Here is a 22,339-nt window from a genome sequence, read left to right as displayed (position 1 = left end):
GGGGGATCATAGAACACTTTATCTCACCTAAAATGGAGTCACTGATGTCTAAAAGTTCCAACCCAGAGACTGCATTTTCTAAAAAAGAAACAAAATATTAAAAACAAACATCAGTATAGCCAGCAACAAAAATGACAGGATAAAATCTGAGTGATAAATTTCAATAATTAGACTTAAGTACAATTCAATGCTATAAAAGGATGAGTGAAAATATCGTTTAAGAGTGCCCTCTAGTGACAAAAACCCGGCATGAAACTCTTGATCACATTGACTGGGAATGAGAAAACGGGGTTGCCGTTACAGATGCCTCAAGAATGAGTTCCCAGATTCTTCTGGCTGTAGTGTGCCTTTTCAGACTTTCACTTAGACCTGAAAATCCACAGAATGTGAATTATGACAGTGTAGACAGCCTATGGTGTAAGATATTATTTGCTACACTTTTTATCCGAGGTGACATGCTTCCAAACATGTAATTCTGGGTTGTTTATGAATGTCCCTTAGGTCTCAGACCTTTGTTTGGGACGTTGAGCTGTGTGACAAGGAACGCTAAAATATGAAATTAAAAAATATCTGGCTAACATTAACTCAATAATAGGTATTCATCATCTACGCTCCAGTGCCAAGAATCCCTTCAGATTCTTTCACATATTGAAACCTTAGATGTTACTACACCTTGATCTACTGTAAGTCCTAATCATGAACATAATCTGATGAAACGAATGACACAAAACACGATACCCTATTAACATTTATCTTCAAACAATGCAACATTCAATAGCCATGTGTGACAAAGAATGTGAACCTTTATATTCAGTGAACTAGTGGCACAGCCTTGAGCAGCAATGACAGGAGCTCAACATTTCCTGTAACAGCTGATCAGTCTGTCACATTAGTAGTGAGGAATTGTGGATCACCGTCTTGCTGCAAGACCTACGTTTGGCTCAACTTCAGATCACAGATTGATGGCCTGACATTCTGTTCTAGACTCTTCTGATACAATGCAGAATTCATGGTTGTGTTGGTCATCCAGATCCTGAGGCAGCAAAGCAACCCAAAACCATCAAGCTCCCACCAACATGGTTGAAGGGTGGGATGAGGTTCTGTTTTTAAAAGCAGTGTTTGATTTTAGCCAAACATAATGTTCCTAATTGAGGCCAAAGAGTTCTATCTACCGTGCCTGTCAAGAGAACATTGATCCAGAAGCTTTGTGGATAATCTATGTGCTCTTTGGCAAACTTTAAAAAGGCAGCAATGTTACTTTTGGAGAACATTTTTCTCCTTGCTATCCTTCCATGAATACCATTCAAACCAAAGTTGTCTGATAGTTATGAACAGTCACATTAGTGAAGGCAAGAGTGGCATGCAGTTCTTTGGATGTTATGCTAGGGTTCTTCCTCGATGATTCTCCAGTTTATTCTTGGAGAGACACTGGTAGCACAACATCTCCTGGGTAGAGTGACTGTGGTTTTTAACTTTCTTCATTTGTATACTGTCTGAGAGTGAATTGGTGGAGCCCCAAATACTTAGAATTGGTTTTGTTAGCCTTTCCGGTCAGAAGAACATCGATGGCTATTTTTCTGAGGTTCTCTGAGATATTCTTAGACATGTGGCATGACTTATTTCAAACACATGCATGGTGAAGGCCAAACTCACACCATTTCTGATCTTTATATAGGTTGGGGCCTTACAAATTCAGCCCCCAAGGTCTACCTAATTATTTTAACACCTGATTCTAATTATTACCTTAATTGAGCTAATTAAACTAGGGGTTCACTAACTTTTCCCCAATATCAAATTGTACTCATTTTTCAATTCAAACATCATTTTGTTTTAAGAGACAAGAAATTGGTTACTATAATCATTATTGGATACTTGCGGAAAGAGTGTTTTTTATTTAAGAGGGCCATCAGGGTAAGACTATGAAAATACCATTTTTCTCTGAGATTCGATACACCGATTCACTATGTTTTTCTCGGCCCTGTATCTGTTGACATTACAGATGAAATCTGAAGTCTAGTTTGATTTCTCACCTTTAATAAATTACGAGCTGCATACAACTGTAACTACCGCTTCCTTAAGTTAGACAAAATATATTTGTAATTGGATTGGGCAAAATCGTAATAAAAAAGAACACATTCTAATAAGTAGTTGAAACATGGATGTACAGAAAATGTATGGACATTCAAATAAATGGGGTCTACTTTAAATTTATACATAATTATGGAGATGATAAAATTTCTTGATGGTTTTTAAGTGAAATAATTTAAGTTCATGTTATTAAAACACTAATATATCTTTCTTATATTTTAATAAAATAATTAAACACTAATTGAAAAACTGTTGAACACTCCTTGACAATGTAGATGAGAAGCAATCCATTTTGGACTCTGGTAATCCAGGGGCAAAAGTGCACATCATACCTAAAAAGCTCAGAGCATGTTCAGGGAATCCAATATGATTGATCCAGTTAGCCACATTCTCTGGACTCCATTCTTCCACAACACTCATTGTGTTTTCTTTGATTGTCTCCAGTCCTATCCCCTTCTGTGGCCTGAGGAATAATAATAAAATAATAATCATCATCATCATCTTTTTTCACTGACTCTTTCCATCAAGTGTTTACAACATAACCATGAGCTTTTGAATGGTCGATCCAACTATACTACTGTATACTAATCATTCATTTAAATTAAAAGGTTATTGTCTTGACTTGGCTTTTTATCCAAGTTAACCATTGAATTGGTTTAGAAACGGGCGATTCTATATGTTGATGCATTCCTAAACAGTTGTAAATTGTTAATAGACTGAATATTACCCATTACCAGTAAAATATTTCAAATTTGGAATGCCCCATATGTTGGAGAGATCCAAATATATAAAAAAGAAGCCACATTTACTTTATCCAGGAAGTGGTACAAAGAAAGCATTTTGTGTAAGTTCCAAAAATATGTTGCAAAATAAAAAAGCACTTGTAAATTTCACGGGAAAAGTACAATATGATATACACGGCGTACATAGGTTTTGTAATACATTTGCCTTTACAGAAAATCCTTTATATTGAAGTAGACGTATAAGAATCACATTCATTCTTGTGTTTAAACCCCGATGCTGCTTTTTGAAAGAAGGCTGTATTTTAAAATAGGGCGTTTAAAACAGGAAAACACCTAAGACCATTTTGTTGGCTTTGTACATAAGCCACGTACAGAACTGCCAGGCGTACCCGGCAAACTCCATTGCAGATTGCAACGTCCGTGAGTCCGAAGAGCCGGGCCGTGACCCAGGTACGCTTGCTTTTCAAGAAGCAAATCCGTCCAGTTAATACTCTTTTGTATATTAGACGACACAAACGACGAACATGGAATAATTTGCATAAACTCACCTCGCTTCTAGTTCATCTCGATCATGTCCGGATTTAGCTTTACAGCTCTAAAAAGACAATGTAATTTCCCACTGAAACGTTCACCTGGGCAGGTAAAAGGGCGGAGTCAGAGCAAAGCTGGTCAGGAGCATTGTTGGTATTGTAGTCAATGTGTTGTTTACAGAGCTTTCCTGATCATACTATCTGAACGCAGGTCACATTATTTTTAAACACTTTGAAGTATATCATCAAGTTTGGATAAATTATTTCATTCGGATTGTTATTCCAAGAAATCAAGAAATCCCATAAATCATCATTGTTCAAGACATAACTTGATACATTTTAATTACATAGCTAATTCAATACACACTCTTGATAAAATAAGGTATGCATGACCCAGACGAAGAAGCTAAGTTCCAAGATATACCCATTGTCATGTGATGTACCAGCCAACGATGTCCACGTTTATCTGTCCCTTCCAAAACTCCTGAACGATAGTATTTTTTCGCATAGTGACTAGTTACAGCAATCAGTTTACACAGTTTAATATTTAAAGTGGAGTATCCATGAAACGTATTAGTTTGTGTTCTTCAATACCAGTGCGTTCTTTTCAAAGAAAAATAAGATTACAGAACATAGATTAACTGGAAGAAAAAAAAATCAAACCCGTTTGGTCTTCTAACCATTTCTTTCAAACATGCTTCAACAGAACACAATTTTTAAGGTGCTAATTTTTCATGCAACACTGTCATGAGAATGTCAGCAATTTTTCATTTGTAAACATGGGTCACCACTGCCGCCGAACAGTAGACCTAGGACACTACATTCTTTCCTAAACTTTCATTTGAGTCATTACAAAGTCTCGCAGTACCTTACAGAATGCTTCAGATAAACATTTAAGGAATTGTGTGGTTCACAAACAGAAATGTGCAGGTCCCAAGCAAGTGATGCATTACCCAGGCCAACTCAACAAAACCACAGAATTTGCTGCACATGGCCAATTGTGTGCTATTGGCTGTAGAATCATGGCTTCCACCATCTAGACTAGAAATGGTGGCTTCTGTACTATAGGGTTGGAGCTTCTCAGCAGGCATCTTTACTTACTGGTGGATCCAATTCCTAGTTTTCTGGTCTTTTTATTTTTTTAGGTTAAAGTTTTCATTAAAAACAACATAATCCCAATCAATCACATTTGGAAGCAGGCAAGGAGAAATAGTGAATTCTAGGATTATCTCCACCAACAATGATGAAAGAAAACAAGTAACGTTTTACACTGATCCTTTTTATTTCATCTGCATACTTTGTCCAGACATCTTATCAACCAAAGAACTACAAGCTGTGGCCAAAGAACAAGACAGATGCTCATGGGGTGGCATTTAGTACAGACTGAACCGTTGATAGAGGCAAAAAGATACAAAATATAAATTCTAGAGTTACAACACACAAACGTTTGGATTTTTTCTCTTCTCCAAGACGCTAACAAGTGAGGCACACATATACACATAAACATGATCACAAATGACCAATTCCAAACCAGCAGCTGCCTCAGGTGAACATCTCCCTTTTGAGAAATGAGGCAAAGTGCAAAGAGGGGTTCTGCGTTGCTTTCAGACTTTTTATTTTTAAAAAGCAGCTTGAGAGTGAACAGCAAAGCTCCCCCTCCTCAGTTAAGTGCTCTAGAGTGGGTCTTAGCACATTTTCAGGTGTCTTTCAAGTTAAGTTAAAAGCTTTTCTGTAACCCTTGCGCAGTACAGAGGGAGGAATTCATCATTTGTGCTACTGCAGTACGAGATAAGCGTTTCATGGTAAGAGGTTCCCTAGGGCTGTGCACTGAAACTCATGGCTAGGATCTTCCCTCTCCCCTGGGCCTTTAGACATTGCTCAGAGCATCCACACCAGGCAGGACTTTACCTATTATAATTAAAAAAAAGAGAAAAACAATTTAAAATTATTGTACAGAACATCAGTTATCTTATCCCTCAAAGACACATCTCTTGTGGAAAAAATAAAGCGAAGAAATAATGTACTTCTGTGAAATAAGGACTTTTTTCAAGACAATGACAAAGTACTTTTGGAAATATTCTGCAAGCTGTACAAGATGTCCCTTTATAAAATATGATATTCCTGTTTTATTGGTCCAATGTCAAAAGTATAAAGAAACTTGTTTTTGCTAAAAATAAAATCATAAGGTAGCATGGTGGCGCAGTGGTCATCACTGCCACTTCCCCCCTGGGTTCAATTCCTGGGGTGCTATCTGTATGAAGTTTTTATGTTCTCCCTGTGTCTGCATGGGTTTCCTCCAGGTGAAAGTGGAATAGTGATCATTGTGAACTGGATACTGGAGGAGCCTATACTATCTAATGTTATGCAGTCATTGGACTTTTGCTCAGAATTCAGCTCCCTGAGTTCTCAGCGCCTCAGGTTTTCATACCTTCTAGCAGCTCTAAGCTGGCTCCGCCCCCAGTGCTGACGTGGCTGACCTTGTCCTCGGTGTCCCACTTTGCGCAGCAGGTGGCCGTATCACCCCCACCTTGGATAGGAACACAGCAACGTGAGCTGTCCATTATAGCCCCCACACCAGCATGACAATTCACAAAAGGTCCATCAAATCCCAGCACAATTCAGGCAGCTTTAAAACATTTTAGGTCAATGTGCCACCACTCCTGTGGACAGTTTTAATGTTTTTAGTTCTGTAAATTCATAAAATACCATTGATCACTAAAATCAAGTCTAAAAGATGGAAAAAACACCTTTTAGGAGTCTTTTCGACATCACGCCTCTGAGACATCCATTTAAACACAAAGAGGTCAGATTTTAGATGTGAATTAACTGGTCACATACCTGCCAAAATACTAGATGAACTATTCAGTATTTAGCAATATTTCCTATGGAGGTTAAATTCGAAGCTATAGGTACCCCTTAGCCCCATCTAGTGGTTGAATTGGTTTGCAATTACAAAACATTTTAATTAGATCAGGTGGGTAGCTGCGTCAGCATGCGTAGGCTGCAAAGGAACAAGTAATAGGTTTATTCCATGCTGAAAAAAAAAAGAAAGAGAACACAACGTTTTGGCTGTGGAGCCTTCTTCAGGTGTCACACCTGAAGAAGGCTCCACGGCCAAAACGTTGTGTTCTCTTTCTTCTTTTTTTCAGCATGGAATAAACCTATTACTTGTTCATTTTAATTAGATTCACATTTGAGGCAAAATGGACGTTTCCAGTTGTCTCTGGTAGTGCCAAATGTCCAAATCCTGTTTCAAACGCTAAATCTCCTTTTGAAGTCAGGAATGTTAGGGGGTGGTAAATTGAACCACATAACCCTCAACAGTCTATATTTAGGTATTTATGTTGATTATTCCAATATCTTCAGATAATTAAAGAGCTATTTTTCACCACATGAGGAATCCATACCCACTTAGATTCACTTAAATTCCAAACATTTGCCAATTTCATATATATCTTGTTTGCAAATAAATAAGCAAACAATTGATACTGGAAACTTCCTGATAAGATGTAAATACTTTCAAATAACAGAATGCTCGAACTTCTACATTTTGCATTTAGTTTTTTCTTGAATCTATACAGCCTGGACCTGTAAAACCTCCTCAAACCTCTTCTAACATGGTAGATTCATTAACCCCAACTCACGACCAAGTGAAGGTGCCGATGTGCAAGCTTGTAGCCAATCTAGAATCTTTATTTTCTCAGCCAAGATTAGCACTTTCCTACTTTTATGCTTTCAGCATCACCACAGGCTGATAACTTGCGGACACAACGCAGGAACAATATACTACAAATTGAAACAAAGGAAAGTGCACAGCGAAACACTGTAAAGCATAGGAGAAACAGTATGGACCAGGAAGCTGGCAGCAGCACAAAGATGCCCAGGAATACCACAGGAGAGCATAGATGTGAGAAAAATGCAGGATTTTGACACAGGCATACAGCCCAGTGGAATATATTTCAAGGATTAACCCATGTTATAACATATACTTCATACAACACTTTTTGGTTACATTTATTTTGTGCTTTATAGAGAAACTGCATTGGAGGGGGGTTACTGTATTCAGTTAATAAACAATTTGTTAACATTGTTCATCACTTACTAGCCAGGAAATGAAATGTGTTTTTCCAGGTTTTATGTGAATTGTGAGAAGCCACAACAGTTTTGAAAACAGTTTTCTTTAGAAAACAATATGGAAAATATATCTGGGAAAGAAAGGCTGAAGATGACCTTTACTTACCAATAATGGTGATGCAGCCCTTCTGAGTGGCCTCTACCACTTTATCCATGAGGTTCTTGGTTCCACTGGCAAATTTGTCCCACTCGAACACTCCTACAGGTCCGTTCCACACGATCTGCTTGGCTCTCCCCACGGCTTCTGCAAACTTCTTTGAGCTCTCTGGGCCACAGTCCAGGCCCTGAAGTACAAAGATAAAATGGATAAGAGCTTGGAAAACTGCACTTGAGGGGTAGAAGCCCTTAATACATCAGACATAAAAGTAGAAAAAAGTTATATAATGAGATCTCCAACTTGCAGAGAGCTACTGTTTTCTCTTGGTTAAAACATGTTTTTCTAAAGACTTGGAACACTTTACAATAAAGCAGGCGATTTAAGTAACCTTCAAACTTAATTTGAAAAAAAAAACACTCATTTGAGAACCTAGGTTTCCATAATAAATCTAGTAGCTAAGTGTTTAGGAAAAAGTGATTTCAGGGGACATAAAACAGCTTATTTGTGGGGAAAAAAGATTCAATCCAGGTAAGATGTTCTTAAAGTTCAATACATACAACATTAATCAGAAATTTACAACATGCTGCTGAAGCTTTACATAAGTTCTATAAAGCATTCATAGATAATAGTGATGAGATTGGGTTAAGTATAAACAATCTGTACCTGCATGTCTGTTTCTTGTGGTTACAATACTAAAAATTAATGTTACCCTGTGTAAGGGCCCCCTCCAAGCAAATAAAACCATAGTGTTTGTAAATATGCTTTAATGTTTTACAGATCCTCAGTTTACCGTTAACCTTCATTTATATATCTTAAATGTGAAGATGTTTCAATTGCACCCGATTCTGTAGCAGTGACAAAGCTATCCAACGGCATTTTGCAAGGAACTCCAAAACCTTAATTTGGAATATCACTGCATATGAAGTCTACAGAAACTAACAAGACTGCTGTAATTGTTTTAAAGCACTGGGATGCCAAGTTTTGCAACAAGCTAATATTCTACTTGTTTTGGGGGAAAAAATGGCCAATTTTCAGAACAGAAAATCAAAGCAACACTATGTTCATAGCCTTTACTTCAGGATCTGAAACTCATCCAGGAGAATTTAACATCTAAAAAGTTTCAGCATTTCCCTTACAAAAGTTCTTCAAATAAATCTGGACGTTCTAAAGGAGATGCGTGATTCATAGAACAGCAATTGTCTAAGAAGCTTTCTAACCATCCAACCAGCAGAGATTCCACCTTCTACAGTGGCTGTCCCAGTGGCAGCTTTCTCATCAAACTTATCAGCAGTGACAAAGTCAATAGGCAGAGTGATGGTCACTCCATTCTTCTCCGCTTTGGCCATCAAGTCCTTGACGATCTTTGCTCCCTCGTCATCATAGAGGGAGGTACCAATCTGAAACAAAATTCACATAATTGTCATTTTGGATTTAGGTATTATACACATTACAGAGAAATTTACCCACAACTTCCAGTTTCTTCCCACAGTTTGACAGTGTCGCCTTTGCTTAATCTTACCTCCATGTTGTTGAGAACTTTCAGGAATGTGAAAGCCATGCCACCCCCAATAATCATCTCATTGACCTTATCCAGCATGTTGTTAATCAGCTGAATCTTATCCTTAACTTTAGCCCTAAAAGGATAAAGATAAAAAGGACTTAACCACCCAGCAGACTGCTTTCTTACAAGAAGAATAACTGTCATGTGGATACTAAGATAAGATCACTTTATTAGCCATATACAATTTCTTGCATTAGGAATTTGTCTTTTTGCATATCCCAGCTTGCTCTCCATGAGACACACAAGGAGAGAAGCTTGGGGTTAGAGCACAGGGTCAGCCATTTATATGGTGCCCCTGGAGCAGTTGTGGTTAAGGGCCTTGCTCAGGGGCCCAACGGAGTAGGATTCCTCTGCTGGCTGCAGAATTTGAACCGGCAACCTTCAAGCCACAGGCGCAGATCCTTAGCCACAGAGCCACCTCTCCACCCAGAACTGGTAAACAATTTAGAAAATAAGTCTTCAAAAGCTGAAAACACATAGAAACGTCTTAAGATCACCAGTTTAAATTAATAGTTAATTTCACGTTGGAATACAATACAAACTTCTATGAGATGTTTATCTTTTGTTCAATACTAAACATACTTCATCCAGTACTATCTGGCTTAAATGAAAAATTTTACCATGCCTATACATATTACCTAGTTTCTGTATTAATAATGATACTCTAGATAAGCTGGACACAAAATCACTGATTGAATGTGGCAGTTACACAATATGAGGAATATCCTCCCTTTGATTAGCCACCAGTTTCAACTTTTCAGCTCAGCTAAGCCTGAAATACCATCCACTGACAGCAAGCCTTTCTGCTACATTAAGCATTTCAGAACTGTGGTAGACGATAAACAGTTCAATATTACACAATACAGAAAAATTGGTAGGATATAGCCATTTAACCCTGTAAAAAAATTTGTCAGAGAATTTTATATTGTAAATAAAGCATTTTTAAATACAAAATTTCTAGAGTGTCTCAGAAAGCAGTGTTCTATGTGATGCATCAATGAATCCAAGAGTAAACTGAAATAATGAGCTCTGATCATAGATTGATTGCTATGATAACTGCAGGCGGAGTGGTGGCACTGTGGCTAAGAATCTGTGCCTGTGGCTGGAAGGTTGCTGGTTCAAATCCCACGGGCGGCAGAGGAATCCTACTCCTTTAGTCCCCTATGCAAGGCCCTTAACCCAAGCTGCTCCAGGGGCACAGTATAAATGGCTGACCCTGCGCTCTGACCCCAAGCTTCTCTCTCCCCATCTGTCTCATGGAGAGCAAGCTTGGGGATGCGAAAAGAAATTCCTAATGCAAGAAATTGTATATGGCCAATAAAGTGATCTTATCTTAACGACTATTGGAATTCTGTAGTTCATGTCAAAACAGAAATGCCCATGATCTACTTATGGTCTTAGTTATAAAGGAGTAAAGTAACACTGCAAAGTGCCAGGCTTTCTCTTATGACATTGCAATGATCAGAAGTCCATAAAAAAACATGGACTTGGACAAAAACATGGACAACCACAAAGCAGTTAATTAGAATCCGTCTACAATTTTTTTTTCCAGTACTTTGGCACTTTACACCTATAGACAAGCCGTTGCCTATCAGTAAAAGTTTCAAGTCCACCAAGTCAACAGGTTAAGAGCAAAGAAGAAGGATTAAAAAGATGATTACATTTTATTTAATTGGATCAATGCAACCGTTGTCCCCAGAGAACTTTAACCCTTTAGGATCATAGTTGAGTTTACTCAACTAGCAGGGCAAACTTTTGTTCTTTAAAAAAACATTTAGGAATTTCCAGTTTTTTTATATCTTTTTTTATATCACCATTGTGAATCTGGTTGCACGTAGACACAAATGTTATATTTGCAGTTTGCAAAGGGTATGCAAGATCTTGTACACAACCACACAAGAGTTAACTAGGCACATTATAACATTTTCAGTTGGAAAACGTTGCCTGGAAGGCCCTGATAAACCCTGAAGTCTCCTTTTGATTCTTTGGACATACCCTCCCAGAATAGCAAGGAAAGGTCTCTCTGGGTTCTCAAGTGCCTTGGCGAAGTAGTCCAGTTCCTTCTTCATGAGGAATCCAGCAGCTCTCTGGGGTAACTGCACACCTACCATGGAGCTGAGAGAAGTAAAATACAGATGAGGTGACAAGAACAGTACTACCATAATGTTAAATAGTATTCTTACCTATTAATGACAGTCCCAACAGAGGTCAATCTTGATAGAGTTTCCCTTCACCTATCTTTTAACTATTTTCTCATTTAAGAACAGTTAAAAATGAGAAGAGACCATTTATTCTGTTTAGATCAGCATAAGTAGTTAATTGAACCACGGATCTCTATCCAGCTCTGTTTCTTGAAAAAGTTATCAGCTTGAGCACATGGCTGGGTAGTTTGTTCTATACGCCCACAACCTTCCCATGGGTAGCTGTTACTTGAGTCCTTTGGGGTTGTGTTTCTCTATTCATTCTAAAGAAGGCTGGGTTGACTTTGTCAATGCCAATGCTTGAGTCAGGTCCTTTTGTAGTCTTTGCTGTTCAAGACAAAAAAATTCCATCAGCCTACAGTGAAGTACCATTCCCTTAAGCCACAGAAATTTATAGAACACAAAAATGTTTACTGGTGCACTGTATATACCAGTGTTCAAAAAGAAATTATTTGGTTACAGGGAGAGGTACGTGACAATGGAGGTGTTTAGGAATCTAGATAAAGTGTGTAACACCTGGCAGTGTAAATATTTACAGCTTCAAAGATGAGGGGATGTTTACCGAGATGTAGGGGGTTCAGTGTTTGTGATCAAAGTAATATTGACCTTTACCTTGGTTTACCTTAGGTAATTAAGTTCTGGGTAAATAATTCTTTTTCAATCAAAATTCCAGAAATACACCATATAAAAGATCAGAAGAAGAGAAAAAAAGAAAAAGAAGGGCAGATCAAGAGAGAGGAGAACAGGAGAACTTAAAGCTTATGCTAGGCAAAAGTCCCTACTTCAGGGTCATCCAAACAACCAAACTTTAGCTAAGTAGTTTAACCTTACTAGAGGGAGCTTGAATTTCCTGAGTAAAGAACAAACCAGTTAAATAAGCCTTTCCTGCTTGGGGTGCATTTTTAGAATAGGGAGATAGGCTCCCATTTATTTAGTGGCTTTCACCTTTCCAGAGGCAGTTTTGCATTAAATGTAGAAGGTGGCTTCTCTTATTTGCCCTCTTAGGCATTATTTAAGAGTCACATACTTGAGTAGCAGCTTGGGTTGTTCTGGGTGAACTAAGACACAGGACTCCGAAACACCTTGTTTATAAAATTGTAAATACAGTAACTTAGGTGTTGTACATTTATGTTGTATGTAGTGTGTGTCACTGTCACAAATATTTATTAGTTTAATCACGTGCCTGGATTATTACTCTTTTCACAAGGCTGTGCCAGAGAACAAAGAATTCACCTGCCTCTAATTATACAAACTACTCAGGTATATTCTTGGCAGAAATATTTATGTTAGGGGTTCACATAATTTATTTTAGCTTTTAATTTATCTGCTTGGCTGATTCCCGATTTTCTTAATTTTCATACACCTCCCCCATTTGTAACAATATTTACATCAACAAATCCCCATGACTGGTACTTTTCAACTGATTTTTCTTTCAAACATACTAATAGAACCTACTGTCATCATGAAACCCTAATTAACACTGGAAGCCAAATATTTTCCCCATATGAATAGAAGTGCTCACGTTTTATATTTACTCACAAAAAAAGAAATAAGAACTGAAAAAAGGGCTACAAAACAGAAAATTAAAATGAGTACTTATAAGCACACGTAAGTGGTCTCTTCCTATTATGTTTTTATGTTGCTGTTAAAAGTCATACCTGTGAGCTCTGTGTGCAGTTCCAAATGCATCGTTGATGTATACATCACCTAGTTTAGACAGGGATGCTCTGAAAACCTCCACCTGCTCTGGAGATGCCTTGGTCTGCAAGGAGAAAAGAAAAAAATTATCATTCTTCCAGCAGAGTTATCTCTTGTCATCAGAACAGACTACTAGCATGCAGGAATAATGACACTCCTTTCTCACCTTTTTCCTCAATCAACCCACATTCAAAGTTGAAGAAAAGGCTTAGAACAGTCAAGTAGTCTATGCCTGACTGCACTCTCAATCTCTTAAATGACTTTACCCAGTGAAAAGTCTGACTCAGAAAGAAAAATGATTCAATTGGTGTTTTTACAAGTTTACTTTCAGCAGATTCACAGGAAAGCTCTCTATATTTAAAAAAATGATGTAACACACGCATTAAGTAGCACACCTAAATCGAGGGACAAAATGACACCACCTATGAAATTAAACTTCTATTGCTCACTTTTAACACTTTTGGACCAACAAATTGTTGACACTAAGTGTCAAACAACATTTTCAGACAAAGCACAGGAAACACTTTAAGGGCAAACGGCCACAGCAAAGTACAGAAAACAAAGCTGTCTCTTTACCAACTTTTTTGCCAGTAAGATTCAAGCCTCAGAAGGAAGTTACAAAATCTTATCATGCATTGCAAAACATGGAAAGTTATTTTACAGACAGGAATTTATAAAGAGGGTTTACTCATTTGCTTGGATGTTTTATTAGGATTACATTTATCCAATAAAGATACAACCATCTCCAGACTAAAAGACTTGTCTGCCAGGATGGCAAGAGAGAAATACATGAAATGGCAGACAATAGAAAAGGGCAGTGATGTTTAATGTTGCTCTTGATGTGTGACAAGGATATTTTTGTGTCAGGATTTCTAATTGTGAGCTTAATAATGTGATGACTACAGTGGTGAAGACAGTAAATCTTGTTGCTCAATTAAAGTGTCAAGCTCAGTTTGAGGAAGTGGACAGTGGGTACACGCAGCACTGTCCACTTCAAAGGAGTGTTCATAAGCTCGGCCTGGGAAGGTTTTGGCATGCTTTGAGGATAGATCTTGTTGGAAAAGGTCAAAACTATCCCAAACTGAATGATAAATGTGTCACACAGCTTATGTTTCTAATGGACATCACAGTGCAATTGAACTCAAGCTGTCTGTAGGGTGCAGACTAAACTGTTACGTTATTGTGAAACCTGCCATTTTTTCTTGGGTCACCATCATTCTTGACTGTCCGTTATTTTCAACATCTCAAAGAAACATTATTTCATTTGTGCTGCCGAGATTGAAATGTACATTTAAGAACTTGCATTTGAAATTTGTTTCGGTAGATTTCAGGATTTATATGGTTTTATATGGTTTTGGCTTGATCTTTCCTTTTCTAATCAAATCAGACAATTTTGACAAAATACAGCTCACTGAATTACAATGCTCAGACTTATAGACTTCAAAGTTGAGGGATTTGTGGTGCACATTTGAGGCGACCTAGAGAAATAACAAGGTCTCCATCATAACCTGCTCTTTGCTCCTGGAGCTGATTATCAACTGTATCTGTGGCTTGTGTGCTGTTTAATGTATCAAATGATAGTTTAATGACAACTAAGATTTGGGAACTTAACAAGGACAAGAAACACACTAAACAGTAAGATCTGCATCTTTTTAGTGAAGCTGCTAAAATGCAAATAGTATTACTGATGTTAAAAAGTATGAGTGGTACACAGAATCAAAAACAGAAATAAAAAAACTTTGGCACACAGCTTCTTAAAGGTTGCCAACTCCTGATCTTACCCAACATCTTCCTTTTAGTTTTTATAAATTGCCAATTTTGCAGATCTTTGTAATTTTACTGCAAGGACTACTTACAAACTAGGGAAAGAATACCCCAGAAAGGTATAGCAGGAAATAGGTCCTCAGATTGAGATTGCATTTGCTCTTGAGAAACAGACTGTACATGATGATCACTGTGCATTCACTAGGAAGAAAAGGTCATGATCAGGAGTCATATGCCAATCTAAAAGGCAGCCCTGAGAAAGGACTTGAATGGCACTGCTGCACCCTTCCTGAAATGCATATGGACCTGCTTTAAACACTCAGAAAGGTCAGGGTACTGTACACTTGACTGCAGCTGCCCTCACTGTATCTCCAGTACTCAAGTGCTGCATTCCACTTGGGGCTCAGAGGACAAGAAAAGCAACACCATCCAGATCGTCAGACCCAGTGACCTTCGTGCAAATGTCACAAGGTTCGTACTGTGGTTAAGAGCAGAGACCAATGCTGCCTAGAATAGCAGGCAGAGACTAGCATTTAGACCCATTTTCTGGCTTCTACCTTACAAAACGACATCTGTCAAATGTGGTTACATCTAAATTAAACAAAGAATTTGTAGGTGGGTGATTCAAACTACTAAAACTTTATTATTAAACTATTATAACTAAATCTTTCCAAGGAAAGGATTAAATTGTTAAAAGACTATACTGCTAAAAACTGGAAAAGCAGAATGTCTGCAAATTACTTCCAAATTACTTCCAAATCTTTGTAGACAAGTCTTCTTTCTGGAAACCAAAACAACAATTATGGTTGAGTGTTTACAAAACATGTACGCATGTTCTATAAGCCATATATTACTATCATTTTCCATAGAATCTTAATGGTTTATTAAAGACTTCAATATCTCCTGAACAGGAACATCAGAATTATACAAGAATAAAGACATTTCTATATTTTTCAATGAAAATATTGAAACCTTTAAGCTCACCAGATGAATTACATATGCGAATGCTGCTCTTCCTCCTCCTTATGCCCTTAGACACAGCTTATTCTGTGAAAGACACCTCACCTTGTTTCCTGCTGCATCCTTGCCCTTGCCCTCCTCCTCCACATGGAAGCGCAGGTTCTCCAGCAGGATGACGGTCCCCGGAGTGGGATCAGCACAGACCTTTTCCACTTCTGTCCCCACACAATCCTTCATGAACACCACTTCCCTGTACACACACCATACACATGACAGCCATCCAGAAGCAGGTTTCCAAAAACGGGTAAAGAGATACTACAGTAAAGATAACGGTCTTCTTATGAACATGTTTTTATTAAAATTCCTAGCTCCAGCATTTCTACATATGCTTTTTCCATGTAGTGGTTGATAAAAGTGGTTCTGTGCTTTTTATAACACAGCCTGCCTGCCTATCTTGCAGCCAGTCTATCCAGACACAGGATACATGTTATGATACCATTATTTACTGAAATACAGATGGACATTTTTTAATACTTGGTCAGTCGTGCGGCAGGGCAATTGTAAACTGTAAATAACTTTAAAAGCTGGTAAATCTCCATAGTCATTAATGACTCAAGGGCAAAATATTTTACGCAGTGTGTCCTCATCTATGATGGCCTTACCCGCCTAGAAGTGTCTTCAGTTCAGCAGCCACAGGTTCCAGGGAATACTTGTCAGGCATGGGAATCCCATCAGGGCGACCCAAGTGACTCATGAGCACCACTGACTTAGCTCCATTATCTAGGCAGTGCTTGATAGAGGGGACTGCAGCCTTAATCCTATGAAACAGAGACAGGTAAATAGGTTGGGTGGAGGACTGCGTCAGTGTGCAAGTTCCAAAGGAACAAGTAAAGCTTAATTAGAAAATGAATTTAAAAAAACACAATATTTTCATTCAATTAATCCACCATTTAAATTCCTTGTAGCATGATTACACTGATCTTTCTGCTTCTTCCCTTCACAAGGATTCAAAGACTCCTGAGCAAGAGGAGGCCAAAATCATTACTGGTCCTCCACATTCAGTGATCTGCATCTTTTTAAATACCTTCAATTTACAGACTGCTGCCTCTTACACTTACCCTCAGCTTTCATCTCACTGTTTCTTTACATTAACTTCCCACGTTCCTCACCTTTTGGTACTTTTGCTTTCTCTATCCCATCTCCCTCCCTTCTATTGCTGCACTGTCCCTCTCTTTATACTGGAAAAAGCCTCCACAGATGAAACACTATAGATTTATCTGTGAACAGACAACACAGCAGCCAAACAATGTGCCACTCTGTCTTAGTTCACTCAAATTCGTTTTCTTAGTAGCAATTATTTTTAAGAAGTATTTAGAACTGAAGTTGTGCTCTTTGGCTTACTTGCATGTTTGGAGCAAAAGGTGTTCCAAATAAATGGTATACATATACATAAATGGTATAAGATGTTGAGGAAGGGGGAATTTAAAAAAACACAACTACCAACAGAACCTTAAACAAAGTCTTGCTCTCTTTATGCATTTTATGAAACTATACCATCAGAAAAAAAAACATTTAAACAATGACTTGAATTATTCATAATGAATTTAAAATATATTCTAAATTTAAAATATCTACCCAGCAAGACCACTTAAATGTAACTTAAAGGTGATCTGTTACAATGTAGAATACGTTTTATCAAAGCAAAGCTCCCTTTTTCCCCAACTTGCAGTTTTGCAAATACAATTTAACTGGAACCTTCATGATACAGTATAAAGTGGGACACATGGCCAAATCCCAGTAGTGTCATCTGCTGTTAAGTGCATAACACTACGCTGACCTTGTTGAGCTTCAGGATATTAATCTGATCTACGGGCATATGAAATCATTAAAAGATCCAAAATACCAATACTTCTTAGAATGTGCAACACAAAATGTGACCCCAGGTCTCACATTATAACAGGTAGCACTCTACTGTATTTGATTGTTCAAAGATAATGAAGTACATTTTCTGTGTTTATACACTCACCCTAGTGAAAAATAAATGGTAAAATTGTAGGCCTACACGGATCCTCGATGCATAATTTACAAGACAGAACAGTAACCAGGCATTATATAACCACTGCCATCAGCTTAAAATATCCAATTACCTTTACCCATTTCTGGATATTTATAGTAGAACACATTCACTACAAACTCTAAATGACATATTGAATTCCTAGCAAAACATGAAGTTGGAAATAAGATAACTGAATACTGAATTATGTGGCCATTTTGTAAGATGACTTCTATCCCCTGGATGACTAAGCAGGCATTACCAAATATACAGTATTTCCTTTACAACTAGAACGGTATTTTCATTCAGGCTTCCTGACAGCCCAGGCTTGAAACAGCAGCAGGGAGCAATGTTAAAAATGGTTAGACTCTGGAATCCAGATCAGAGAATTTAAATTGGGTTTAAATCTCAAATAGGATATGACTGCTGTAACCCTGGGCAAAGTACATCACTCAGGTTTTACCTTGCTGTAAAAAAAAAAAACCACTTTGTTCTCAATTAACTTTTTATACAAAAACAATCAATACTCCAGATAGTTTCATAATGTTAACGTCTTAAATTTTAAGTTTAAACAGCAAAGCTAAATCCTTACAATTACAAATCTTCACTAAGATTTATCTACAACAGGGAAGAGGTCTACACAAAAGTGTTCAGAATAGAATTAATTTTACATATCAAGGCTCTCAGAATGTTTTACCTTTGGTTGTTCGTGATTTGATTGTTCTTCATGGGCACATTGAAGTCAACCCTTTAAAAAAAAAAAAAGAGGAAAAACTTTAAGTAACATTTGTTTCAATGAGTGAGTGAGTTAACTTGTTACACTTATATATTGGAGCTCTCAAATCCATGGGGCTAATTAATCTAATGAAAAATGTCCAAAAGCACACATTGCTTATATTTGAAAATTGTCTGTGGAAATATCAAGATTTGTTAATAGCTCTATTCCTGACATTATTTTCAGACGACTTTAATTTCTAATTTTCTGAATAAATCCTATGTAAAGAGGGAGAGTGTTAAGCAGTAGAACTCGATTACTTCACAACTATACTTTCAAAAGCGACTCATGTCAGTTAAGTTTCAGAAGTACTTCAGGGGTCACAGTAACGGTTTTCAGTAATTATAACAAGCTACATTACTCACACTCCAAGACACTGGCAGTGAAAAGAAAAAGGAAATTAGACAACAGGAAAAGCTCATTGCTTCTCCTCACTATAGGGCTTTTGATTTCCTTTACATTCACTAACTAATCATTTCATTAGGCGTGTAAGAGAAATCTTAGCCAAATGAAAAATACAGCACACAAATACAGCTTTTGAGTGGATTCCGCTTAAAAAAAAACTGTCAAATACAAAACATAAGGGTCATAGGTCTAGAGATGAATGGCCTAGTGTGGAAACAAAATGTTAAAAGAAAATGACCAGCTAGTATCCAAACTGTTGCCTTTGATGCCAACAAATACTACACATTAAAAGATAAGACAGACAAGTGGGGGCAAATGCTTGGCCAAAAATGGCATGAAAAACATGAATGACATAAGTACAGTCCCTTACATATTGAAAATAAAAACATGTTTTTCCTTCAGCTGTTCAGGAGCAAACCAACAGAATCCACTCTAAGGGAGGGTCCTCCTATTTTTGTGTGCTTGCACATTGCTATTGATTAACTGACCTACTTAGGAAATAGGTTAGCCTCAGAGAAGATTCCAGAAAAGGTCCAATTTAGGGAACTAGGCCTATGTCAGGCTGCAGTTCAGAGTCTGTCAGGATACCTAGCGTCGCACAGCAGCACGTACTGTATACACACGCTTGCCCTTCTTACATAATGCCACAGATGTCCCTCTCCTGGCAGCCATTCAGAATTCCCTCTGACAGAAAAAAACTGCACTGTAAGCAGCAGCATTCAGACAGTTGTCTGAACATGCACCACTCCACATCTGAATCGATACTTATGTTAACTATTGAACAGACAGGAAAGACTAGTATGAGGTTAGAAAAGGAGATGAAAAGAGTTGGGGGACTGAAAACAAAAGGTGAAAGCTAAAATTCAACATTATTAATGAGCTGCACATGTGCAGGGTGATTTCCCATCATTCAGACAAGGCCTGACTTCACAGTGTCATAGCGTAAGGCAGTCCATGACTAGTTCAATCCATACAGGCCTCAGCTGAGCATCTAATTCAGGAAAAGGGCAAACAAAAATGTCTGTTACAGCCATCCCTGTCCTTCACCATTTTTCTAAGCCTCCCACAGCACCAGTGTTTATTTTTAGATACAGAGGTTCAAGAACTTGTTTATTTATGGTTTGTTCAGGTGGTTATTTTTTCCAAGTCCTGCTTTTTCTAGCGTTTTCTGATCTTATTAAGAACATTTCTAAATCACTGAATTCCACACAATCCACAAAGCATGAGTATCTGGTTAGAAACTTTTTTTATGACAGCTAATTTTTAAAGCGGTAGTTGTGAGTTTTTAAATTTCAGTTCAAGCAATGTGAGGATGACTCAAGTACATAGATTGCGGAGGAAATTAAGCATTCCACGTTATGTTGGAAAGCAAACCACTATTACAAAAATTACTCAAACGTAAAACCTGCTGTAGCTATCTGATAACGTTGCTTTTGTCCTTAGTCTGATACTTAAAGACGGTTTAGTTCACTGAAAGACTATAACAGCTTAAATGAAGTAGGACTGTAAAGCATAGCTAAAGCTCGTGGTGTTCAGGAATCGTTAGCCAATCCAAATTCATTATGAGTAACTCCACTGCGAACATCACTCAGCTCCGTTAACAGAAGAAGATTTGGGCATCAATTGTACTTGTAGTTAATACTGTAATCTACCAGACTGCATTGCTCACGTACACTGTAATCCATAACACAAACGACATAACAATGTCATTAAGATTTAATATGCAACAACTGCTACCTTTAAATACCTAGATACTAACATACATTTGAATAGAAACGTGATCAGTTGAACTTCAGAAAGCCATTACTTCCTGCATCTTGGGTATCCAAATTCATTGTCAAAAAAATCGACCAGCGTGTATCTGAAGGCGAGCTAACGGTATTCAGTAATTAAAACATTTAGGCGACGGAATACATAAACCAGTTGTGGAATTAAAATAATTAACAACGGTTTCATGTTGGCAGTCACGTTTATAACCCAGCCCCCACAATGAATGGTATTTTCTATTAAATTGACGCCATGTATAAACTTTAGAGTTTCTCACCTCATAATCACCCTTTTCCCCTTCACATCTACTTTGTCCAAGGTGAGTTTGGTAGAAAGAGACATTTTGATGAGGTCAGACACTTGCTTTGGCTCTCACAAAAACGCTTCAACTCTGGAGTACTGAGTCGCTCCCGAATGTGCTCGACCTTAGAGCCGCAAAGAAGCAGAGCCTGGGGGGCTGGTCTGTCCACGCCCCTCTGTCTGTGCAGTGCCTGCAAAGTCGTCAGCAGAGTGAGATTTCACTCAGCTAGTGGCCGCAGGAGGTGTCAATTATGTTAAGCCGTCCCCCTAAAACGAAAGAAGGAACAATTGCGTCTGCAGCCTGTGACGCAAAACTTGTCATTTCACGTTCAGCACGGAGGCTTGTGGCGAGAAAAAACTGTTAACCGTTTAATATGAAGCATGCTGCATCTTGTGATGCTGCACTCAACATGTTCCGAAAACGTGACGGCTGGAGGGGTAGATAGTTGTTTAGCAGATTTTTAATTAAATACAATACCTGTGCTGATCAGTTTCCTTATTGGGAGCTGTAGGCCTCATCAGGCATGGAAAGAGTTTGTTGAGATTATGTCGTGTTTTGTAACAAGTGATAGGGAAACTAGTAGGATTATAGGGACAGCTGTCAAAACTGTATGAGTTACAACATAACGTTACAGCAGATGAAATAGGTGACAAATATATAATGCATGACCTTTATTAATTCTTACCCATATGACAGAGATCACTGAATAACGAACACAATTCGGGTTTAAATAGATAAACGAATTTACACACATCATGAAAAGTAGTAGTATATACTGTATGTTTGTGTTCTGTACTAAAAGTAAGGATTAGGATATAAAGAAATATGCGCACTTCAAAAAAATAAAATTAATAATTTGCCATTTTTTTAGTACTGATTCTGTTACGATTCCTTGCCTTAATTTTAATATTGTATGAATTATCTTAGCATTGCATAGCTATGCTCCATTTGGAGAAAATGCTCATGTAAAATTCACAAGCTTTAATATATAATGCATTATTGTTTAAAAAGAAAAGAACCTGACGCGCATTAGATACATTTCGGGATTAAACTATCATAAAGGCATGAAAAGATGTCACATTACCATTGCTTGATGTACTGTATACAATTTCGATGCTTTGCTTTTTATTTTTACCAGTAGTACTAATTAATATAAAATGAGCTCTAATGAGATTGGGAGATGTGAGGCGACCCTAATACTAGCGTTGTTCAAATTGGTGAAGCTAGTAAGAAAAACACGACAAGCCAGAAAATTATTGTGT

General features: G+C 37.7%; 2 protein-coding genes across 2 annotated transcripts in view; both read right to left on the bottom strand.

The window, feature by feature from the left end:
- Positions 1–3,502, bottom strand: part of amot (angiomotin) — a 45,367-nt gene extending 41,865 nt beyond the window's left edge. Inside the window, exons 1-3 of the mRNA XM_088648945.1 lie at positions 3,380–3,502; positions 2,421–2,551; positions 28–78 (exon numbers count right to left, since the gene is read on the bottom strand). Coding sequence (XP_088505071.1) covers positions 28–78; positions 2,421–2,508 — 139 coding nt within the window. The 5' untranslated portion in view covers positions 2,509–2,551; positions 3,380–3,502. The remainder of the gene's footprint in view (positions 1–27; positions 79–2,420; positions 2,552–3,379) is intronic.
- Positions 3,503–4,621: 1,119 nt separating this feature from the next.
- On the bottom strand, positions 4,622–21,221 carry pgk1 (phosphoglycerate kinase 1). Its single transcript, XM_088648950.1, has 11 exons — positions 21,054–21,221; positions 18,527–18,577; positions 16,439–16,594; positions 15,882–16,026; positions 13,013–13,116; positions 11,149–11,268; positions 9,112–9,226; positions 8,810–8,989; positions 7,602–7,779; positions 5,790–5,888; positions 4,622–5,269 (listed from the first exon to the last, which is right to left on the bottom strand). Exons 1-11 carry the CDS (start codon positions 21,116–21,118, stop codon positions 5,229–5,231), a joined length of 1,254 nt encoding a protein of 417 aa, XP_088505076.1. The 5' UTR covers positions 21,119–21,221; the 3' UTR covers positions 4,622–5,228.
- Between the last annotated feature and the right edge of the window lie 1,118 nt (positions 21,222–22,339).

The sequence above is a fragment of the Lepisosteus platostomus genome, chromosome 10 (genome assembly GCF_059453375.1).
Source record: "Lepisosteus platostomus isolate fLepPlt1 chromosome 10, fLepPlt1.hap1, whole genome shotgun sequence".
Classification (NCBI taxonomy): domain Eukaryota; kingdom Metazoa; phylum Chordata; class Actinopteri; order Semionotiformes; family Lepisosteidae; genus Lepisosteus; species Lepisosteus platostomus.
Note: the sequence above shows the minus strand (reverse complement) of the source record. Positions and strands in the feature narration are given on the sequence as shown.